The sequence below is a fragment of the Leopardus geoffroyi genome, chromosome C1, assembly GCF_018350155.1.
Source record: "Leopardus geoffroyi isolate Oge1 chromosome C1, O.geoffroyi_Oge1_pat1.0, whole genome shotgun sequence".
Lineage (NCBI taxonomy): Eukaryota > Metazoa > Chordata > Mammalia > Carnivora > Felidae > Leopardus > Leopardus geoffroyi.
In genome coordinates this window covers 149165801-149186439 of record NC_059328.1, presented here as the reverse complement: position 1 = coordinate 149186439, position 20639 = coordinate 149165801, and the positions used below count along the sequence as shown (strand labels likewise).

Below are 20639 nucleotides of genomic sequence, written 5' to 3'. Positions count from 1 at the left end.
TGAGCGACCAACTTAGGCTTGGGTCATGATCTCACAGTTTGTGAGTTCAAGCCCCACGACGGGCTCTGTGCTAACAGCTTGGAGCCTGGAGCCTACTTCGGATTGTGTGTTTCCCCCTCTCTCTACCCCTCCCCTGCTCACGCTCTTTATCTCTCTATCTCTCAATAATAAATAAATGTTAAATTTTTTTTAATAAAAAAATAAAAATAATAAATGAAATCCCTATCCTGCATCCTGTACAGTCTTAGTTGAGTCAGTTCACAACTTCATGCACACTTCCCTTATATATAAAATGATGAATGCCTTTGACAATATGCTGTGTTCAAAAATAGTGATGCTGTGATTGGCATTTTATCTTAGTTTGTCTAAATGATTGTACACAGTTGTACTTTTGTAATTATTCTTTCCTGCGCTTTATAATTCTTCTTATTTCCTTTGTTGTCGGCTTATTTCAGTGTATCTTCCAATCTGCTTGTCTTACTTTGTATTAGTCTTTATATAGTGTTTCTAGAGATTTTTTTTTTTTTTTAATGTTGAAGGTTTCAATTCTTGAGTACAGAGCTATGAGTTTTCTGGACACTTTGCTGTTACCAATTTCTTACTTAGTTTTCTGAATTAGTGACACTTAAATTGCTTATAACTTTGGACACTTACAACATGTTTGGCACTATTTTTTGTTAGTGGTGGTTGAGAGTTGCAAAAGGGGTGGGGTATGCTGAGTTGCAGAGTAACATCAGAAATTCCCTTATCTAGGAAAGAATTCACTTTTTACATTTATTTCCCAACTTGAAAGTGTCATAGACTTTTTATGTTGAGTTGCTTATGTTGAATGAAGGCATATTTTATTTCTATATTTATTCAGAAACATATTCGTTATTAACACATTATACTTTCCGTATATACAGCATGAATTTTTTTTCATTTTCTACGTCAGAAATTTTGTTGTCTAGAAAAAAAAATCATTTTTATCATTTATTTACCAACTTGAAAGTTGTAGAATTTTTATGGTGAGTTGCTTATATTGAATGAAAGCATATTTTGCTTCTATGTTTATTCAGACATATATTAGTTATTAACATATCATACTTTGAGTATGTGCAGCATGAGTTTTTTCAGTTTCTAAGAAAATGCTTTTTTGTTTTTAGCTTTCACAGTGTTGTGGTTTATGTTTAAAGTAAAGCCTTATATTAACTTACAACCGATGGGTTGCATAAGAGAATGCTCAGTTGTCCTGCATAGCTCTATTTATCATATTTTCCTATCTTCCCTTATTTGAATCATTGTTTTTGGCCCATTCATTCTGATAATTCTCTTCATTTATAACAAGATCATAGAATGTTAATGAATCTAGACTCTTTGTTTTAAACAACTTGAATCTCCTCAATTTATTTGATGTATAGCGACAACAAAACCATTTTCATTTTTAAAATGTCAAAACCTCACCAGTTCTTTAATGGATCCTTTGAGGACATTCTGTTGATTTAAACAGTTATTTTAATTGGCCTTTCTCCATCATCTTCATTAATGGTATGCCTGTAGGAATTCCTCTGAGTTACAAAGGATGTAATTCAAACCTACTTTCAAACTTTGAATGATCAACTAATTTTTTTGAGTGAATACCTTGTTGGGGTTTGGGACTAAACCCACCTCCAAATTAGCCTGTCCCTATTGTGCATGCTGGCAGAAGACATGAGACTCCTGGTCAGACATTTTATTTCTTTCGCAGCAAATAGCATGACTATCGTGTTGGCCTTGGCTCCCCATGCCTCCCAAGTCCTAAAGAGGCAACACAATGGCCCAGTTGAATCTTATAAATCTTATAAGTGTGTTTGTGTTGCAGCTGAGGAATACCAAACTTGGGGAATCCAGCGCTTTCATATTAAATGAAGCAACCCTGCTCTGTCTTGAAGAAGATGCTGCTTCATCCTTCAGGGTTGCTCCCAGCAAATGCAATCCTGAGAAATGGTCTGCTTAAAGAGTGGTCAAGGCTTTGCATTCTTGGCATACCCAGCAATAATATGCAGAAACCTGGGAGGATTGCCTCTCACAACACACCTTCAATTTTATTACAGTAACTATGATAGAAAACAACATCGCAATAATGATTGATTAATCTAAGGGCATCTGCATATGAGTTTTTGTTGGTCATATCAGAAGAGTAATATTTCTTTTTCTTTTAAGTTATAATTTTTAATAAAAGAACTTACCTATTTCTAAAAAATAATTTGAGACAGCTTTCAATAAATGTATTGGCACAGTAAGCAAACACAAAATCCCGAAAATATCAAAGAATAGGCTCTAAAAGGTAAAAAGGTGTTAGCCAAAGAAAGCCACTGATATTGGACCAAAAAACTTACCAAACTAGTTGCTAAGAATAAAAGGAATACATAATGTGTTACATGACTCATAACCACTGTTAGTAAGTATATCAGTTCTTCAGAAGAAAAATAAACCTTTTTTTCTAGCCCTGAGTGGTATGTGGAATATGTCACCAGAACTTTTGTATAAAAAAACCAAATAGTACCTACATACCAATTTCACAGATATTCAGATTATTCCACATATTGACTCTGAGTAAAAGCTAAGAGAATAGTTCCACAATTAAACTTTATCAAATTTGTTTGAGATTTGTGGTCATTGACCTAACACAAAGATAAAACTTTGAGAAATTTCAGTAATAGTTGCTGAATTTCAACCCATTTTTAAGGGTAGAACCTTTAAATAAAAGCTTATCAAAACGCTGAATACACAAAACAAATAAATGGTTTAAAAATTCTCTGGCTTAAGCCAGAGTATTACTTTTCCTTTAGAAATTAAAGACTGGTTTATATATGTGTCTTACTTGCAGGCCACCTCCCTCTACAGAAGTGTACCAAATCATAATATATCGAGGAAATTGCAAGTTGACCAATAAATACCTGAACTTAGGCTATATGTCAGTTATGACAGTGCTTAACTGTGAGTAGGAAAACATGGCAATTAAACATGCAAGCCCATAGAAAGGCAGTCCTGGAGTGGGTAATGCCATCACAGACTTGGGCTTCTAATTTTATATTCTGTCTTTTAGAGTATGGGGCTTTCATGCTCACATGTATATCCCATGGCTGTAAGAGAGCTGATTTCTGTACAGCATAATTTTCTAGGAAGGAAGAAGATGGGGTGAGGGTGCAGCAAAAGTTGCATACTAGCTTGCTTTGACCCCTGTTAAAGAGCTTTCCCAGAAACCCCATCCAGAGATTTCCACTTGTATCTCTTTCCTCTGAATCATAACCTCAGCTTCCGAAAGGTCAGGAAAACAAGTTTTTAGCTGAGGATACTGCTTTCCTGAAGAAAATAGAGGTTACTAGTAAGGGATAGGCAATATCTACCATGGTGAAATGGAAGCAAGAGGAACAGGAAGTCAAGCTGGGGAATAGGCTACTGTCAGATCATTTAGAACTTCATGTGCGATGCTTAGGAATTTAGGCAGAGTCATGATTAAAAGCAAAGATTTTGTAATTGAAATAACTTGAAATTGAATCTTGGCTTGTTCACTTATTAACTGTGTGAATTTGGGTAATTAACTTTTTTTATTTTTTTTAAGGAGAGAGAACATATGTGAGGGAGGAGAGAGGCAGAGAGAGGGAGAATGAGAATATCAAGCAGTCTCCATGGTCAGCAGGGAGCCTGATGTGGGGCTTGATCCCATGATCCCGGAATCATAACCCAAGTTGAAAGCAAGAGTTAGACATTCATCTGACTGAGCCACCCAGGGGCCCCATTTTACCCCTTTCAAGATTTAGTTGCCTCATCTATAGAATAGATATAACATCACCCATTTTGCAGCCTTATAGGGATGAATGAGATAATGCCTGACATACAGTGGGTGCCTAGTAAATTATAACCATTGTTTTTATTCATACTTCATCCAAGTAGAAGGGTTTTATCATCACATGGCTTTGAAAATGAAAGCTTTAGCAACATTTGAACATCAGTTTGCAGTGGGAATGACACTAGAGGCAAAGAAGACCTTTAGGAGTTAGTTATATTTATCTGGGTGAGAAATTATATGGGCTCAAATTAAGGAGTTAGAGAAGAAGGGACATATAGGACATAATGACTATTCAAATTTGGCAAGGCAATGTTTAGAGAGAGAGAGAAGCCCGGACATGACTTGAGTAACTGGGTCAGGAGTGAGGTAATGAGAAATGTGGAGGAGGAATAAGTTTTAAAAGAGAAAAGGCTCAGTTATCTTTTTGCATGTTGCACTTAATAGAATATACATCCATATTCCTGTTGGTGGACATTTGAGTTGTTTCCAACTTTTGCTAATTACAATGCTAGGACCAATAAACAAGGATCCCAGTGCATATAAGCATACATTTCTGAAAATGTCTTCCAACTTTACCAGTAGTACTAATTTCTTTTCCCACCAACTGTGTATTAGAATCCTGAGGCTTGTCATCCATGCTAACACTTCCCATTGTCAGCCTTTTTGATTTTTGTCAATGATGAATATGAAGTGTCTCACTGAGGTCCTTTTTATATTTTTAGCCTTTTGGATCTTCTTTCTTGAAGTGATTATTTAGGACTTTGGTACATTTTTCCATCAGATTGTGTATCTTTTTCCTATAGATTTAGGAGTCTTTTATATTTTGGATGCTGGTCCTTTTGTTAGTTATATTTGTGGGACCTATCTTTACCCAGTCTGTGGTGTGTCTTTTTTTATTCCAAATTGTCTTTTGATTAATAGAACTTCCAGTTTTAATGTAGTCAGATTTCTCAATATTTTTATTTATGGTTATCCTAGTTTAAGAACTCCTCTTTAACCTTCAAGGTTATACATACATTTTTAAGGATTTCATTTTCCTTTCCTTCAGTATTACTTTGAAGAGTCCTTGGTAATCAGATAGCAGACCAGTTGTGATAGACTGAATTGGCTTTTTGGTTTTGAAACGGTCACTGGTTGGGGTTGTTGGTTGATATTTCAGCCAGTTCAGCTCATGATAACACTAAAGCTGTTTTCAGCAGAAAGAGATTTAATATAGGGAATTGGGTACTTATGAAATTATTGAGGAGCTGGTTCCCTCGTCGTCATGCATGCTTTCAGGGCATTACTACTGAATTGGCCTGCTTAAGGGTCAATCAGGACACCACCGTTCCAGCTAATGTCTCCATGGATCATACCACCTCAGCTGCAATCCAGTGTTTGGGAACCACTGACATAACTGCCTCCAAGGTTGTTCTGTGTTGCCTCCTAGGTGTACACCCACCTCAAGGATACACATTATGTGCTGCTAATGTGCCAGATTAACTCAGGTTTTAATTCTTTTCAAACATATCTGATTGGCAGAATCTAAACTATATCCATCCTGGCTGCAAGAGAGACTGGTAAATGTAGTTTTAAGCTGCCCAGCTTCTGCATCACAGGAAGGTACACTGAAAGGAGGTTAGAACTAATGTTAAATGAGCCAATTATCTATGCACGTCAGCTCATCTGGTGATAGGCCCTCTGCCATATCTCTCAACCTGTGAAGTGTAATAAACTCCTGATGTATATATAGATGAACTTAATACCAATTTCAGCAGTTCTTTTCTTCAGAACATCTAATAGCTCATGTGTACTTATTACAAATTTCTTTTGATATATTATTCCATACAACAATGTAAATTAAACCAAATAGAAAAAATGCTTCACTCAAAAGATATGGCTCTTAAGCATCACAGACAATAGCAAATACCTATTGCTTTTTAAAAAGATGTTTAAAAGACTTTTAAGGACTTCATTCCTTCTATACAATATCATTAATTTTTCTGTATTTACTGGATCATGTCACTCAATATAAAAGCATGCTGTTAGTATCTCTCATCCTAAAAAAAAAAAAAAAACAAAAAAAAACAAAACCACATACCAAAAACCTTCCTTTCATCTCAACTATTCTTCTGGCCATTGCCCTATTTTCTGCCTTGCTTCACAGGCAAATTCCTCAAAAGACAAAGTTGCATATGCTTTCTCCTTTTTCTCATCTCTTATGTACACATCAACCCATACCTGTTACTTTTCTATTCTCATCTCAGCCTCTTGGCAGAGTTTACGTAGTTGACCTCTTCCTCCTTCTTGAAAACCTGTTTTTGGGAAAAGTTTGTATCGAATTGGTATTATTTCTTCCTTAAATTTTTGGTAGAATCCACCAGTGGAAGTCATCTGGGCTTGGAAAATTTGTTGTTGTTTTAATTGTTGTTGGAAGATATTAAGCCATGAGTTCAACTTTTTACATATTGATAGAGAATATATTCAGCTTATCGTTTTTCGTTAGTGAGCCTTGGTTGTTGATGTCTTTCAAGGAATTTGTCCATTTCATCTAAATCATTGACTTTATGAGCACAAAGTTGTTCCAAATAGTAACTTATCCTTTGAATGTCCTCTTTCATTATTGATATTAATAATTTGTGCCTTTTTTTTCTTTGTGACTAGAGGTTTATCAATTTTATTAATCTTTTTGACAAACTAGCTTTCGGTTTCATTGGTTTTTCTCACTTTTCTGTTTTATTTATTTCTGTCCTTTATTATTTCCTGATTTTTTTTCTTTTGTGTGTGTAATTTCTTTCTTTCTTTCTTTCTTTCTTTCTTTCTTTCTTTCTTTCTTTTTGGTAACTTCTTAAAAGGAAAGCTTAGGTCATTTATTCAAGACCTTTTTCTTTTTCTTATGTATGCATTTAATGTTATAAACTTCTTGGTTAACTACTGTTGTAACTATATCCCACATATTTTGATGTTTTCAGTATCATTCTAGTGAAAATATTTTGTTGCCTTTTGAATTTTTCTTTCACCAATGGGTTATTTGGAAGTCAGTAATTTGACATCTCAAGTTTTTTTAATTTTATTTTTTATTTTTTAAAATTTACTCCCAAATTAGTTAGCATATAGTGCAACAATGATTTCAGGAGTAGATTCCTTAGCGCCCCTTACCCATTTAGCCCATTCCCCCCCCGCCCCACAACCCCTCCTGTAACCCTGTTTGTTCTCCATATTTATAAGTCTGTTCTGTTTTGTCCCCCTCCCTGTTTTTATATTATTTTTGTTTCCCTTCCCTTATGTTCATCTATTTTGTCTCTTAAAGTCCTCATATGAGTGAAGTCATATGATTTTTGTCTTTCTCTGACTAATTTCACTTAGCATAATCCCCTCGGCAAGATTTCATTCTTTTTGATTGCCGACTCATGCTCCATTGTATATATATATATACCACATCTTTATCCATTCATCCATCGATGGACATTTGGGCTCTTTCCATACTTTGGCTATTGTTGATAGTGCTGCTGTAAACATGGGCATGCATGTGTCCCTTTGAAACAGCACACCTGTATCCCGTGGATAAATGCCTCATAGTACGATTGCTGGGTTATAGGGTAGTTCTATTTTTAGTTTTTTAAGGAACCTCCATACTGTTTTCCAGAGTGGCTGCACCAGCTTGCATTCCCACCAACAATGCAAAAGAGATCCTCTTTTCTCCGCATCCTCGCCAACATCTGTTGTTGCCTGAGTTGTTAATGTTAGCCATTCTGACAGGTGTGAGGTGGTATCTCATTGTGGTTTTGATTTGTATTTCCCTGATGATGAGTGATGTTGAGCATTTTTTCATGTGTCGGTTGGCCATCTGGATGTCTTCTTTGGAGAAGTGTCTATTCATTTCTTTTGCCCATTTCTTCACTGGATTATTTGTTTTGTGGGTGTTGAGTTTGAGTTCTTTATAGATTTTGGATACTAACCCTTTATCTGACAGGTTGTTTGCAAATATCTTCTCCCATTTTGTCGGTTGCCTTTTAGTTTTGCTGATTGTTTCCTACGCTGTGCAGAAGCTTTTTATTTTGATGAGGTCCCAGTAGTTCATTTTTGCTTTTGTTTCCCTTGCCTCTGGAGACGTGTTGAGTAAGAAGTTGCTGCGGCCAAGATCAAAGAGGGTTTTGCCTGCTTTCTCCTCGAGGATTTTGATGGCTTCCTGTCTTACATTAAGGTCTTTCATCCATTTTGAGTTTATTTTTGTGTATGGTATAAGAAAGTGGTCCAGGTTCATTCTTCTGCATGTCGCTGTCCAGTTTTCCCAACACCACTTGCTGAAGAGACTGTCTTTATTCCATTGGATATTCTTTCCTGCTTTGTCAAAGATTAGTTGGCTATATGTTTGTGGGTCCATTTCTGCAGTCTCTATTCTGTTCCATTGATCTGAGTGTCTGTACTTGTGCCAGTACCATACTGTTCTTGATGATTACAACTTTGTAGTATAGCTTTAAGTCCAGGATTGTGATGCCTCTTGGTTTGGTTTCCTTTTTCAAGATTGCTTTGGCTATTCAGGGTCTTTTCTGGTTACATACAAATTTTAGGATAATTTTTTCTAGCTCTGTGAAGAATGCTGGTGTTACTTTGATAGGGATTGCACTGAATATGTAGATTGCTTTGGGTAGTATCGACATTTTAACAATATTTGTTTTTCCTATCCAGGAGCATGGAATCTTTTTCCATTTTTTTTTTTGTGTCTTCTTCAATTTCTTTCATAAGCTTTCTATAGTTTTCAGTGTATAGATTTTTCACCTCTTTGGTTAGATTTATTCCTAGGTATTTTATGGTTTTTTGTGCAACTGTAAATGGGATCGATTCCTTGATTTCTCTTTCTGTCACTTCATTTTTGGTGTATAGGAATGCAACTGATTTCTGTGCGTTGATTTTATATCCTGCAACTTTGCTGAATTCATGAATCAATTCTAGCAGTTTTTTGGTGGAAACTTTTGGGTTTCCCAACATCTCAATTCTTTATTGATGTCCATTTTAATGTCATTGTGGTCAAAAACATACTGATGATGATCTATCCTCTGTTTTTTGACTTTCTACTTTTTTCTTTTTTTTTTTTTTTTTAGACTAACCCCCTGCTGGTTTCTTCTGTGCCTGTGAAAACTGTTGGGTCAGCCAAGTACTTAGGCAGAGATGAGTCTCTTTCTCTCTGTGGTTTCCTTGCTTCTAAGATTACCCTCTACTTTCCAGCTGCTGTGCTAGCTTTGGACTCTGTACTCTGACACTTCAGGCTTTCTGCTGTCTAAGCTTATCATGGTGAGGGATTGTACTCAATAAAGAAATACATCAAACTCAGCTGATCTGCCATGTGTAGCTCTGTCTTTCAGGAGTAGATTTCTCTGCATTCTCTGCTAGCTATTTTGCAGTGCCCTGGAATCCTTCCCTATTCATGTACAGTGTACTTGTAGCTAGGCATTTGGATAATTTAAGCTCTGAATTTGGGTCTCATTCTTTCTGTGGTTTGCTCATTGCCAGAATTTCCCCTTTAAATTTCCCGATGTTTTCTCAGCCCTGGATTCTGACCTCTGGCACCTTTAGTTGATAAGCCTGATGTGTTTTCTTCCGCTCTTTTCTGTAGTTATACCTGTGAGGTTTAGGCAGCATATCGGACCAGAAAGCCACAAAGTCATACTTCTTACCCCCTTCTCATTACGATTTTTCTAGATTAAACTCTCCCTTGGCTTTTCTTAGCTTTTGGTTGCTTTTCAGTACCTTTAATTTTGTTGTTGTTATTTTAAATCCGATTTTTATAATTATTTTCTATGGATGGTTCATGTGACCTCTTCACTACTACTACAGTATTGCCTGAAGTTGCCCCCCCCAGAACAAATCACTTAAAAAAAATTCGCCTAAGACTCCAGGGGTGGTGTGTTACCCAGTCTAGCCAATCCAAATATATTTCTCAGGCAGTAGTGATTGGCTAAGGAATAAGGGCCACATGATGTAAGTCAGAGTAATCAAAGACAAAGGATTCCATTCTGGGATTGTTATTAGTGAGAAAGGATACCCTTTTGTCCCACAAACCTAGGAGGAAGGGCCCATTTGAGGAAGTAGAACCAAACGAAGAAAGAGAAATTAGGTACTGGTAAACTTTCAATCAATCTTCCTTATTTAAAGTGAACATTTTCCAAAGCTTTTACATTATGTGAGTTAATACATACACTTTTTTACTTTAGCCACTTTTGAGCTGGGTGTTTGGTACCTTTTGACCTAACACCTAACACCCTATACCCTCCATGATCAAATCTCTGACTACATCAAATTGATCCGGTACTGTTCTCACTCTGGTCCCATTATCTTTCAGCCTCCTAAGCCTTTCACTTCTTCAGATATAAAACATTCTTTCCCAAATCAGGATCTCAAACATGCTTCCCCTGTGTCTGGAAGATCTTCATGTGGCTGATTCTTTCTTATGGTTTGTCTCAGGTTAAATGTCCTAAGACACTAATCGGAGAATTCTCCTCTGTTCATAGTGTCTATGTAATTGTCCCACTATTATATATTTTTGCCCCTAATAATTTCCTCCATCATACTCTTCACAATCTAATTATACAGTTGGTGTTATTTTACTTGTCCTTTTTCTGTGTTTAAAGGACAAGAACTATATCTGCTTTTTTTTAATCCACATTTATCCATTCAGGGATTGGCACAAAATATATGCTCAAGAAACAATTTTTGAAGAAAGGTAGGAGATGAACTTGCAGGACTTGGACATGAAAATTAGATGATAAATTAACTTTAATTAATACATTTTCTAGATGATGCTATATTTTGTTCGGTAATACCAAACGGCTATGCAGATTTTAGCTGGGGATGGGCATTGTAAGCCACATGGTAAAGAATCTTAAAGTATCAGCTGACCTTGCTGAAAACACAAGGAATAAATAAAACCCTGCAAGTTCAAAGTTGTTATTTTATTCGAACTTCTTATTTAGAAGATACCCAGGGCTTAAGTTTACATCACTAGTGAATCATCAAGGGAATGAGATAGACCTATTCTTGTGGGTTTAGGGATACAGCCAAAGTTTCATCGCAGTTTCTTTGAATATTTACATTATAGTATAAACTATCATTATTTTCCTTTTTAGATGATTTGTATATGTTGTAGATATCTACAAATTTCATAAATAAAGGCCCTCAAACTTTCAAGTATCTAAACTTCCTCCAACTTAGTGGGTTTATTTAATGACGGATTTGATGACAGAGCACCCAATATTTTTGAAATATTATTTTACCTAACTTTTATGAGTAGAACTTTGTAGTTTTAACTTAGAATTTTAACAGTAAATTACTAAAGTAAGGTAATATCTTAAAATCAATTAAGTACTCATAAAAATAAACCCAGTGCTATAGATTAAATTTTGTCTCTTCCCAGAAAACATACTGGAGTCCTAACTCCCAATATCTCAGAATGTGACCTATTTGGAGATAGAGTCCTTACAGAAGATCAAGTTAAAATGAGGTTATTAGAGTGGGTTTTAAACCTGTATGACTGGTATCCTTATGAATGAGGGAAATTTGGACACAGAGACATGCACAGAGAAGCCCATGTAAAGACCTACAAAGAACACCTAGGTTACCAAAAGCTAAGAGAGAACCATGGAACAGATCCTTCCTTAGAGCCTCTTTGATTTCTGACTGCTAGCCTCTGAAACTGTGTGATGATAAATTGTAATCAGAGGCACTCAGTTTGTGGTACTTTGTTATAGCAACCCCAGCAAATTAATACACTTAGTATGTTTTTCAAAGCTGATTTAATAATTTTTGCTCATTGTAAGTATTTTTTATTTATTAAGACATAGGTAAAATAAGATTTTGGAATTCGATTATTTTTAGTTTTCTATTTCATTACTAAAATAAGTACAGTTGGATTTGAAGATAAAAGTATATATAAAATATTGTATATTTTTAGCATTTTAATCCGTGAACTCTAAATCTTTTCGTCGGATCTAACAAAAATGCTTATTATGAAAGAGGAACTGCTCCTATCTTTTAACAACTGTCATTTGCTAAACTGAATCAAAAGCTGTTTACCATGTTCAGTGTTAGAGAGTGGCAGCTTTTGTTCCCAAGGTTACCTAGGCTGTTAATGACTTGTTTTCTAATTTTATCACACCACAACTATTTGAAAGGAAAAATGGTAATTTTACATAAAATCCAGGCAGATCACAACTTAAATCGAGTGATGGAATTAGTCTCTCTGGTACACATAGCAACATCTTGGGCCCCAGATATGTTGCACCAAGAAGGGCACATTGGTTACCCTACCCAATGATGCATAATCTCTTCAAATTGAGAGAAAGCATTAAAGAAACCACATTGAGAGATGTTCTACAAAATACTGAACCAGTACTCTTGAATGTATCAAGGTCCTGAAAGACAAGTCTGAGGAACTGTCACAAATCAGGGAAAATTAAGGAGGTACAGCAACTAAACCTTAAAAGATCTGAATAAATTTTTAATTTTAATTAATTAATCAAGGTTAATTTCCTGGTTTTGAAAATTATTTTTTGTCACGTAAGATGTTAACATAGGGGAGGTTGAGACTCTGCTGTTTTTGCAACTCTTGTGAGTCCTAAAATAATCTCAAAATAAATATTTAAAAATTAATACTTGGGGCGCCTGGGTGGCACAGTCGGTTAAGCATCCGACTTCAGCCAGGTCACGATCTCGCGGTCCGTGAGTTCGAGCCCCGCGTCGGGCTCTGGGCTGATGGCTCAGAGCCTGGAGCCTGTTTCTGATTTGTGTCTCCCTCTCTCTCTGCCCCTCCCCCGTTCATGCTCTGTCTCTCTCTGTCCCAAAAATAAAAATAAACGTTGAATAAAAAAAATTAAAAAAAAAATTAATACTTTATTTCCATGCCATGCATCATTTTAAATGTTAAAATATAAGGGTTAACTGGCTAAAAACGTTTTGAGACTGCAGGAATGAAATGAAGTTTATTTGGGGAAATGTTTTATCACCATTAACTATAGATTTCTTTCTGTTTGTTCTCTAATCAGAGATCAAGTTTATATAGTTTACACACTTTGAGTTCTAGAATATTTGAAGATTAATATATTTAAGGATTTTAATATGCGAGCCAATCATTTGAGCATTTCTTGAATTTACAGTGATTTCGATGATGTTCAAGTTGTTTTTACACTTAGTCATTTCTAGTGTTAAAATACGCACATAACCTTTATTTCAATGTGCTGCCAGTTTTGATGATTATGCAGAAGTAAGCCTACCTGTATAGCAGAGGCTGATTTCGCAATGCTGTAAAATTATGCTTATAATTTTAAGTAAGTGGAGACAAGAGTTTGAAGACATGTTGCAACAAGTTTGGGAAGCATTGAAAGATTAAAGACATTTTTATTTCTAGTGCACAAAAGGCAACATTTGTGGAGTTCTCTCACAGTAAGCAGTCTCCTTGATTTTTAAAAAGATTAAATGCTTTAGCATACTTTTTATAATTATTTTTAAACTATTTTTTTAATATTTATTTATTTTGGAGAGAGACAGACAGACCGAGTATGAGCGGGGGAAGGGCAGAGAGAGGGAGACACAGAATCTGAAGCAGGTTCCAGACTCTGAGCTGTCAGCACAGAGCCCCACGTGGGACTCGAACTCATGAACCATGAGATTGAGATCATAACCTGAGCCAAAGTCGAATGCTCAACCAACTGAACCGCCATGCAGGCACCCCTAATTATTTTGCTTCAATTGGCTATCTGGACTTTTCTAGTAGATAGGAGATTTTATTCAGTGGTAGTTTAGGTTCAAGGCATTAGTACAGTATTTATACTATTTTGTTCTCATGGGGGGAAAACCCTTATTGTGTTCTGGCATGAAATTCACCAACATTAATAAAGACACTTGCAGTTACCATGCCTTGTTAGTTACCATGGCTTGTTAGCAAGACACTGGCATTTGTGTAACTTCTTTAAATTACTTATACATAGATTAGCTAGCAGAATTTAAAAAGCTCTGCTAAAAAATATTGAGCTTATTATAATGGAAGTCAGAACTTAGGTATTACAGATGTATATTAATTTTTATTATTCAAGATGTGCGCATTATTATCTACCACTTAAAATAGAAACTAAAAGTTGCATTCATAATATTGAAACTATGTTTGAATATTAGTATCTGTTAAAAAGAATAATTGTAGTCTTCTAAAAGTATGTTCATCTTATGACATGATTTATCAGATTGCAAATGTTTTCTCAGAGCAAAATTTAAGAATTTTAATCATAACAAGTGTTTATTTTGGAGGATCTTCTGACATCAGGTATATTAATGTAGAAAAAAAATACTTCTCCAAAAATGGAACATTCTAGTATCCAAATAACTTTATTTTGTAGTCATGAGGTTAACAGAACCTGTTTGACTCATGTTGTATTTTGCTTCATGTAAGAAAATTATTGTGTTATTTTTATTAATACAGAATATGTCTTGTTTTAAATGTAGTTATGACATTCATTGAGCCACCACCAGTCCCTGATAAAAAGTCACTTTATGAACAGGAGCTTGAAATTTCAATATAGCTAAAGGCTAAGGATATTGTTCTGGTGATGGAATCAAGGGTGTAATATAAACAGCACCCCCTGCTGTATAAGAAGATTAAAGCCATAACATAGAGTCATTAAATCAGCATATAATTTCCCAAAGAGCTTTGAGTAACTTTGTGAATGCTTTTTATAATTGGAGGATAGAAACAGTGAGATATACAGTTGTTCCTTGAACAACACGGTTTGAACTGTGTGGGTCCCCTTATACAGACGTTTTTCCCCCAATAAATACCGTTTAGTATTATAAATGTACTTCTCTTCATTATGATTTTAACATTTGTAATATTAAAAAAATTTTTTTAATATTTATTTATTTTTGAGAGAGACAGAGACAGAATGCGAGTGGGTTAGGGGCAGAGAGGGAGGGAGACACAGAATCCAAAGCAGGCTTCAGGCTCCAAGCTGTCAGCACAGAGCCGGATGCAGGGCTCAAACCCACAGGCCGTGAGATCATGACCTGAGCTGAAGTCGGACACTCAACCGACTGAGCCACCCAGGTGCCCCTTAACATTTGTAATATTTTAATTGTAAGAATATTGTATAGAATATAGATAACATACAAAATATGTGTTAATTTTGACTGTTATGTTGTCAGTAAGGCTTCCAGTTGACAATAGGCTATTAGTAGTTAAGTTTTGGAAGGAGTCAAAAGGTATAGGTGGAGTTTCACCTGCAGGGGTGGGAGGAGGGGTGGCACCCCTTCTATGTTGTGCAAGGATCAACTGTATTTTCAGTCATTCAAATAATTCCTGGTTGTTCTAGCCTTTTAAAAGAAGAAGGAAACAAAGAAAACGACCATTTTAGCTGTCTGTATGCAGGTATTAGGAAGCATTGCCCTTGCAACTGATAACAGTTTGTTTTATGCAATGTTTTAAAGACAGTAAAAATGATTAAGAGATGGCTTTTTTCTTTATAACTTTACATTCTAGAAATGTAGTGTGGTAAAAGATTGCAAATAATCATGAAAGTTCAAAAAAAAACCCAAAACATGTCTGGGAAGTTCAGGAATACTTCTTGGGCAATATGTTTTTGAAATAGTTAAGATAGATAAGATTATAAAAGGCAAAAGAAGTAAAAAAAAAAAAACAAACGTTACTTAGGTGGGGGATGTGAAGTAAAAGAAATAACGTGACCAAAAATACAACATGGGAAACATTTGTTACTTAAGTACCAATTATGTTTCACACATGCCAGGTATTGGGGATACTGAGATAAATGAGATTCAGTTTTTGTTCTCAAGGAGCTAAATTCCTAGTTTACCAATTATTTGCATAGAAGTGATAGTTAAGACAGTGAAAACACATGAATAACTGAGAAAGAAAGAATACAGGGGGAAAAAAAGATAGCTGGACAAAATCTTTAAGAATGCTTACAATTAGAAAAGAGAATCCAATAAAGCAAACCAGAAATATTATTAAAAGATACAGTTAAGAAGACGATCAAGACCGTTCCATGACCTGGAGCTTAAGGGTGAACATGGATTGTGTGTGTGTGTGTGTGTGTGTGTGTGTGTGTGTGTGTGTGTGTGTGTTTTAAGTCCCCCTCCCCTCCCTCACTCCCCTGAATGTGGGTTTTAATAAGGAAGAGGCACTCAGGAAGGCCAGATTTATACAGAGAGGTTAAAAATGAGACATGTCAAGATTAGACATCATCATCATCCTGATGATTAGGAAAACTTTAGTTACTTTATAGACAAAATGGAAGAGAGGCTTGAGGTTTGGCACAAATAGTAAAGATCCCAAGAAGTGGGGAGGGAACAAACATACAGGTAAGACTTTTATTTCAAGATTAACTCAGGAGATATGGCGATGAGATTGAGAAGGAAGAATAGATAGGGTCGGTATGGTAGGAGATTGGGGGAGTCATGCTAAGAAGTAAGGAAATGGAAATGTGGAAACTGTGGGTAGAGTGCAACTTAAGAGTTTAAGATGTTTTGAGGTGGTAGAATTTTGAATGATCAAAACTAATATGTGACCTAAATGGAATCAAGGAGGAAGTGGTAATTTAAGAAAAAAAAAAAAGTCAGGGTTAAGTGCCCGACTTTGGCTCAGGTCATAATCTCACGGTTTGTGGGTTTGAGCCCCGCATTGGGCTCTATGCTGACAGATCAGAGTCTGGAGCCTGCTTTGGATTCTGTGTCTCCCTCTCTGTCTGCCCCTAATCCCTGTCTCTCTCTCAAAAATAAATAAACATTCAAAAAAAAAAAAAAAAAAGTCAGGACCAGGGGTTGGTGAAGTAAGGCAAAAGAAAACTAGGAAGTATACTTGTCAGTTTAAATGATTCATCAGAACTTCCTGTTCTGATTGAAGGTCTTTGAAATAAGTCCCATGGATGTACTTTTCATGAGTAGTGAATTAATTTGTTCAACAGATATTTACTGTCTACTTTGTATGAAACACCATTTTTGGGTGTTTGGAATCTATTACTAGCTCCTATATATGAAAGTACCAGTTTAAATAATATTGAAATATTAACTTGTTTTAGACAATGTGGTGTAAAAAATAGTTCAATAGTATTTAAGTTATGTTCAACTATGAGTTTCTTGAGGTCAGGGATTATGTCTCATTCTTCCTTGTATGCCAAATACTAAACATAGCACCTGACACTTCATAGGTATGTTTATGAAATGCCTGAATTACAGAAACTTTTGAATAAAGAACAGAATAGGGCTGCCTGGGTGGCGCAGTCGGTTAAGCGTCCGACTTCAGCCAGGTCACGATCTCGTGGTCCGTGAGTTCGAGCCCCGTGTCAGGCTCTGGGCTGATGGCTCAGAGCCTGGAGCCTGTTTCCGATTCTGTGTTTCCCTCTCTCTCTGCCCCTCCCCCGTTCATGCTCTGTCTCTCTCTGTCCCGAAAATAAATAAACGTTGAAAAAAAAAAAAAAAAAAAAAAAGAACAGAATAATTCTGGAAGATTTTTACATGGAATTAGTATCTGTGTGTTTTAAAAGTTGGTACAAAAACAATACTGAAATTATATATAATGTTAAGAGATTTTAATGAGAAAGTATTTTTTATATCATTGACTTCTAGATTCTTGCTATAAAGGCAAAATACAGTAAAAATTATGAGATGCATTATGAAATCATTTCCCTTCTGTGTACAACTGTATCCATATATGGCAGAGGAAATCTCGAATGTGTATTTTTGATAACGCATGGCATCACTATAATCATTATAATGTGGTCCTAGTGTTTTTTACTAAATACAAAAGTGATAGGCCAATAGGGAATAAACCCTAAAGATTCCATTGTCACCTGGGTGTTTTCTATGCTTTAATTATCTTCACCAAGAGTTTTACAAGAAAGAGTAAAAAATAGAATAAGTTAGCTTCTTTGTAATGTTGCCGGGCATAAATGTAACTCTGTGTACAGGACTATGCTTTCTTTTTTCCATTTGAATCTATGGTGAGTGAAGCTCATATTTGGTTGAAATTCTAGATTCACTTCCTTCTAGATATCCACTCTTTTTAGAGTTAAAAAAAAAGAACATTTTTGTTATCAAATTGTGTATGATTGGTTCTTAATTACTGCTGCAAGAGTGACAACTTCATTTAAGTATTGTTCATGTTTTCTGTTCACGAGACTCCAAGATTTAGCTCATTTACTTCTTCACAAAAATAAAATTGATCTTTTAACTATGCATCTAGGAATGTTAACTACTAATTCATTAGCTGTTATGAAAGTATTTCGAGCAGTTTCTGACCCTTTATAATTTCAATCTGTTCTGAATTTTTATAATATTTGTGTAGTTTTGAGTTTACCCCACAGATTTTTTTCATATTAAATCATTGTTACATAAATAGAGTTGACAAATATAATTTAAGAATTATTATTTTATAAAATATAAATGAAAAGTGACTCTAAAATCCTCAAACTGGAATGGTTAGTTTAACTTGCTTATCAAGAAAACTGATGTAGAAGGAAAGGTAACTGATCATAGTATGTTTATAAATGAAACATTTGATTAAGGGCATCTGACTGATGAAGTTGAAATGATTGGTAAGAACCAGGGATTTTACCTGTGAAAATAAATAAATACTAGTTCTTGATGTTACAGTTCATTTTTTAGAGAAACTGGCTGGGTTTTTGAGAATTTGCAAAAAAAAAAAAAAAAAATTTACACAATCTTTCTGGTGACCTGTTGCTACTCTTAGTGATTTTGAATGACCTTTTCTTATAGTATGCCCTATTTTTGTTTTGACTCAACTTTAGTGCTAATGTGGTCTAGAATTCTGATAACACAAAAGTACCAAATTCACAAAATTTCTATTTAGGCTGTGATGAACAGAAACAGAGATTGGCTGACTTAGAAAGGATACCCAAGTCTGTCCTTCCCTTGTCCTCTCCCTTACAGTTTGTTTGTGGGCCTTCTTGCAAAGGCACTTTGAGGATCTTCCTGTGAGATCCAGTTACTGCGTTATTATAATGGGAAATTCACCCTCAATTGGAACTTTTTACCTGATAAGCTGATATAAGATATAGTTGATGCAATTTATTTAAATCTTACTACTTCAGTTAAAAAGTGTTGTGTTATTTCAGTAAATAATACAGAGTTTATATTAATCTCTGAAGGTGGACTCTGACCTTTTTGATGACTTCCTCTTGGTTTTCAGGAATAAAAAAAGCAGAGGAGATATTTCCTTGATAACTAAATGACAAAAAAAGTTTATATATTTTTTTAACTTACATAATTACATTTCTCAAATGTATTATGTTAAACCTAAATTGCAGTACACAGTTAGGTATGGTATAAGCAGGAGATAATAAGGAAGACTTACCCTTATTTTGACACAGAGCATAATAATACCTTTTACACAGTAAATTCTTAAAATAGCCTAGAGTGTGGGATTTGATATTCTGTTTTCATAGTATCAGGCCAAGGAAACTTAATTATTTCCTGGAAGTTAAAGGAAGGTTTCCAAGTATTAACAAATTTCCTGCTATGTCTCTTACAAAATATGAAAAATAAGTCATGGTTTTGATTGTGTAACGTTTCAAACTGGAATCATGACACTCAGAACTAGATTCTCTTTAGAGTGGAAATTGAACAGACACACATTTGAATTGAACATGATCTTTCCATCACAAAGTTCAAAATGACTTTTGTATTGATAGCCACCCTTAGATGCATTTAGAAATATGTTAGTAGGTTTATTAAATCTTTACGTTGTCTTTTACATTGCTTTATTAGGCCAAAATATAATCTGTTTTTGGTATGCACACTCCTCACCTCAGAGGTATTGGACAGAGACCATAGCTTCACTTCTAGTACATGGAACTGGGAATGCTTTGCCCAGAGTGTATGAGAATCTGAGTAATGGTTGGTGACAAATCCTGGACTGACTTCATTGGTTTTCAACCTTCTGTTAATAGAACGCTTTTATTTTCATTCTTATGAGTGTAAAATTTTGCTAAGAATGTAATGCATTAACAGAAAGTTCACTTCAGCAGGTCAAACTATATAATTAGTGAAAATTATGTACCTGAAACATTATTTTTCAAATCTCAAATTCAAAGTAAATAAGGTTATACCACTCATTTTGATATTTAGAGTACTTCAATATTTCTAGAAATATTCTATAGAGTGTGAAGAGCAAAAATACAAAAGAAAAAAGTGTAAAGTAGAAATTTAATGGATAAGAAACTTTAATTATGAACGCTGAAATCAGATAAATCTCATCTGTTTTTATAGTACAACTTTAAGTGTGTTTTTTTCCCTCCCAGGACATTTATTCAGAGCAGCTGGGGATCAACCGTTTAACCTGTCCACAGTGTCGAGTGCCTTCCCAATGGTCAGCCACCCAGTCTTTGGTCTACATTCAGCCAGCTCAGGGCATTCAGAATTTGGTGGTTTGGGGACACTTGGTACACCCACAGCCTTAGCCGCACATCCCCAACTAGCATCTTTTCCAGGTAAACATCTGTTACAAACAGTGTTCAAGGAGAGGAGGAAAGCTTGAAAATGTTCAAGCGGTAATTTGTTTATTAAATTGAACAAAAAGAGTAGTCTAATGCCTGGTATATTAAAACTCTTGTACAAGAATTGGCTCTATCCTATTTACCATGTGCAAAAAACCCCACAACGATTTGAGCTAGGTGGCAGTGCAATTATAGATATTCAAGTGTTTAGAGAAGGGGGCATCTGCCACAAAAGTGAATAATTAGGCCATGTTTTTCTCATGCCTTTTATTGAAATATAACATTCAGGGAGGTGTAAATATCTTAAGTGTAGAGCTTGATGAACTTTTCTCAGCTTTATT

General features: G+C 35.2%; 1 protein-coding gene across 11 annotated transcripts in view; it reads left to right on the top strand.

Moving 5' to 3' along the window:
* BAZ2B (bromodomain adjacent to zinc finger domain 2B) overlaps positions 1–20639 on the top strand; it is a 328314-nt gene that overhangs the window by 179936 nt on the left and 127739 nt on the right. For 10 of the 11 annotated variants that reach the window (XM_045479949.1, XM_045479956.1, XM_045479948.1 and 7 more), the window contains one exon: positions 20104–20292. The exons of the other annotated variant lie outside the window; for it this stretch is intronic. In XM_045479949.1, coding sequence (XP_045335905.1) covers positions 20104–20292 — 189 coding nt within the window. The remainder of the gene's footprint in view (positions 1–20103; positions 20293–20639) is intronic. 11 annotated transcript variants of the gene reach the window in all.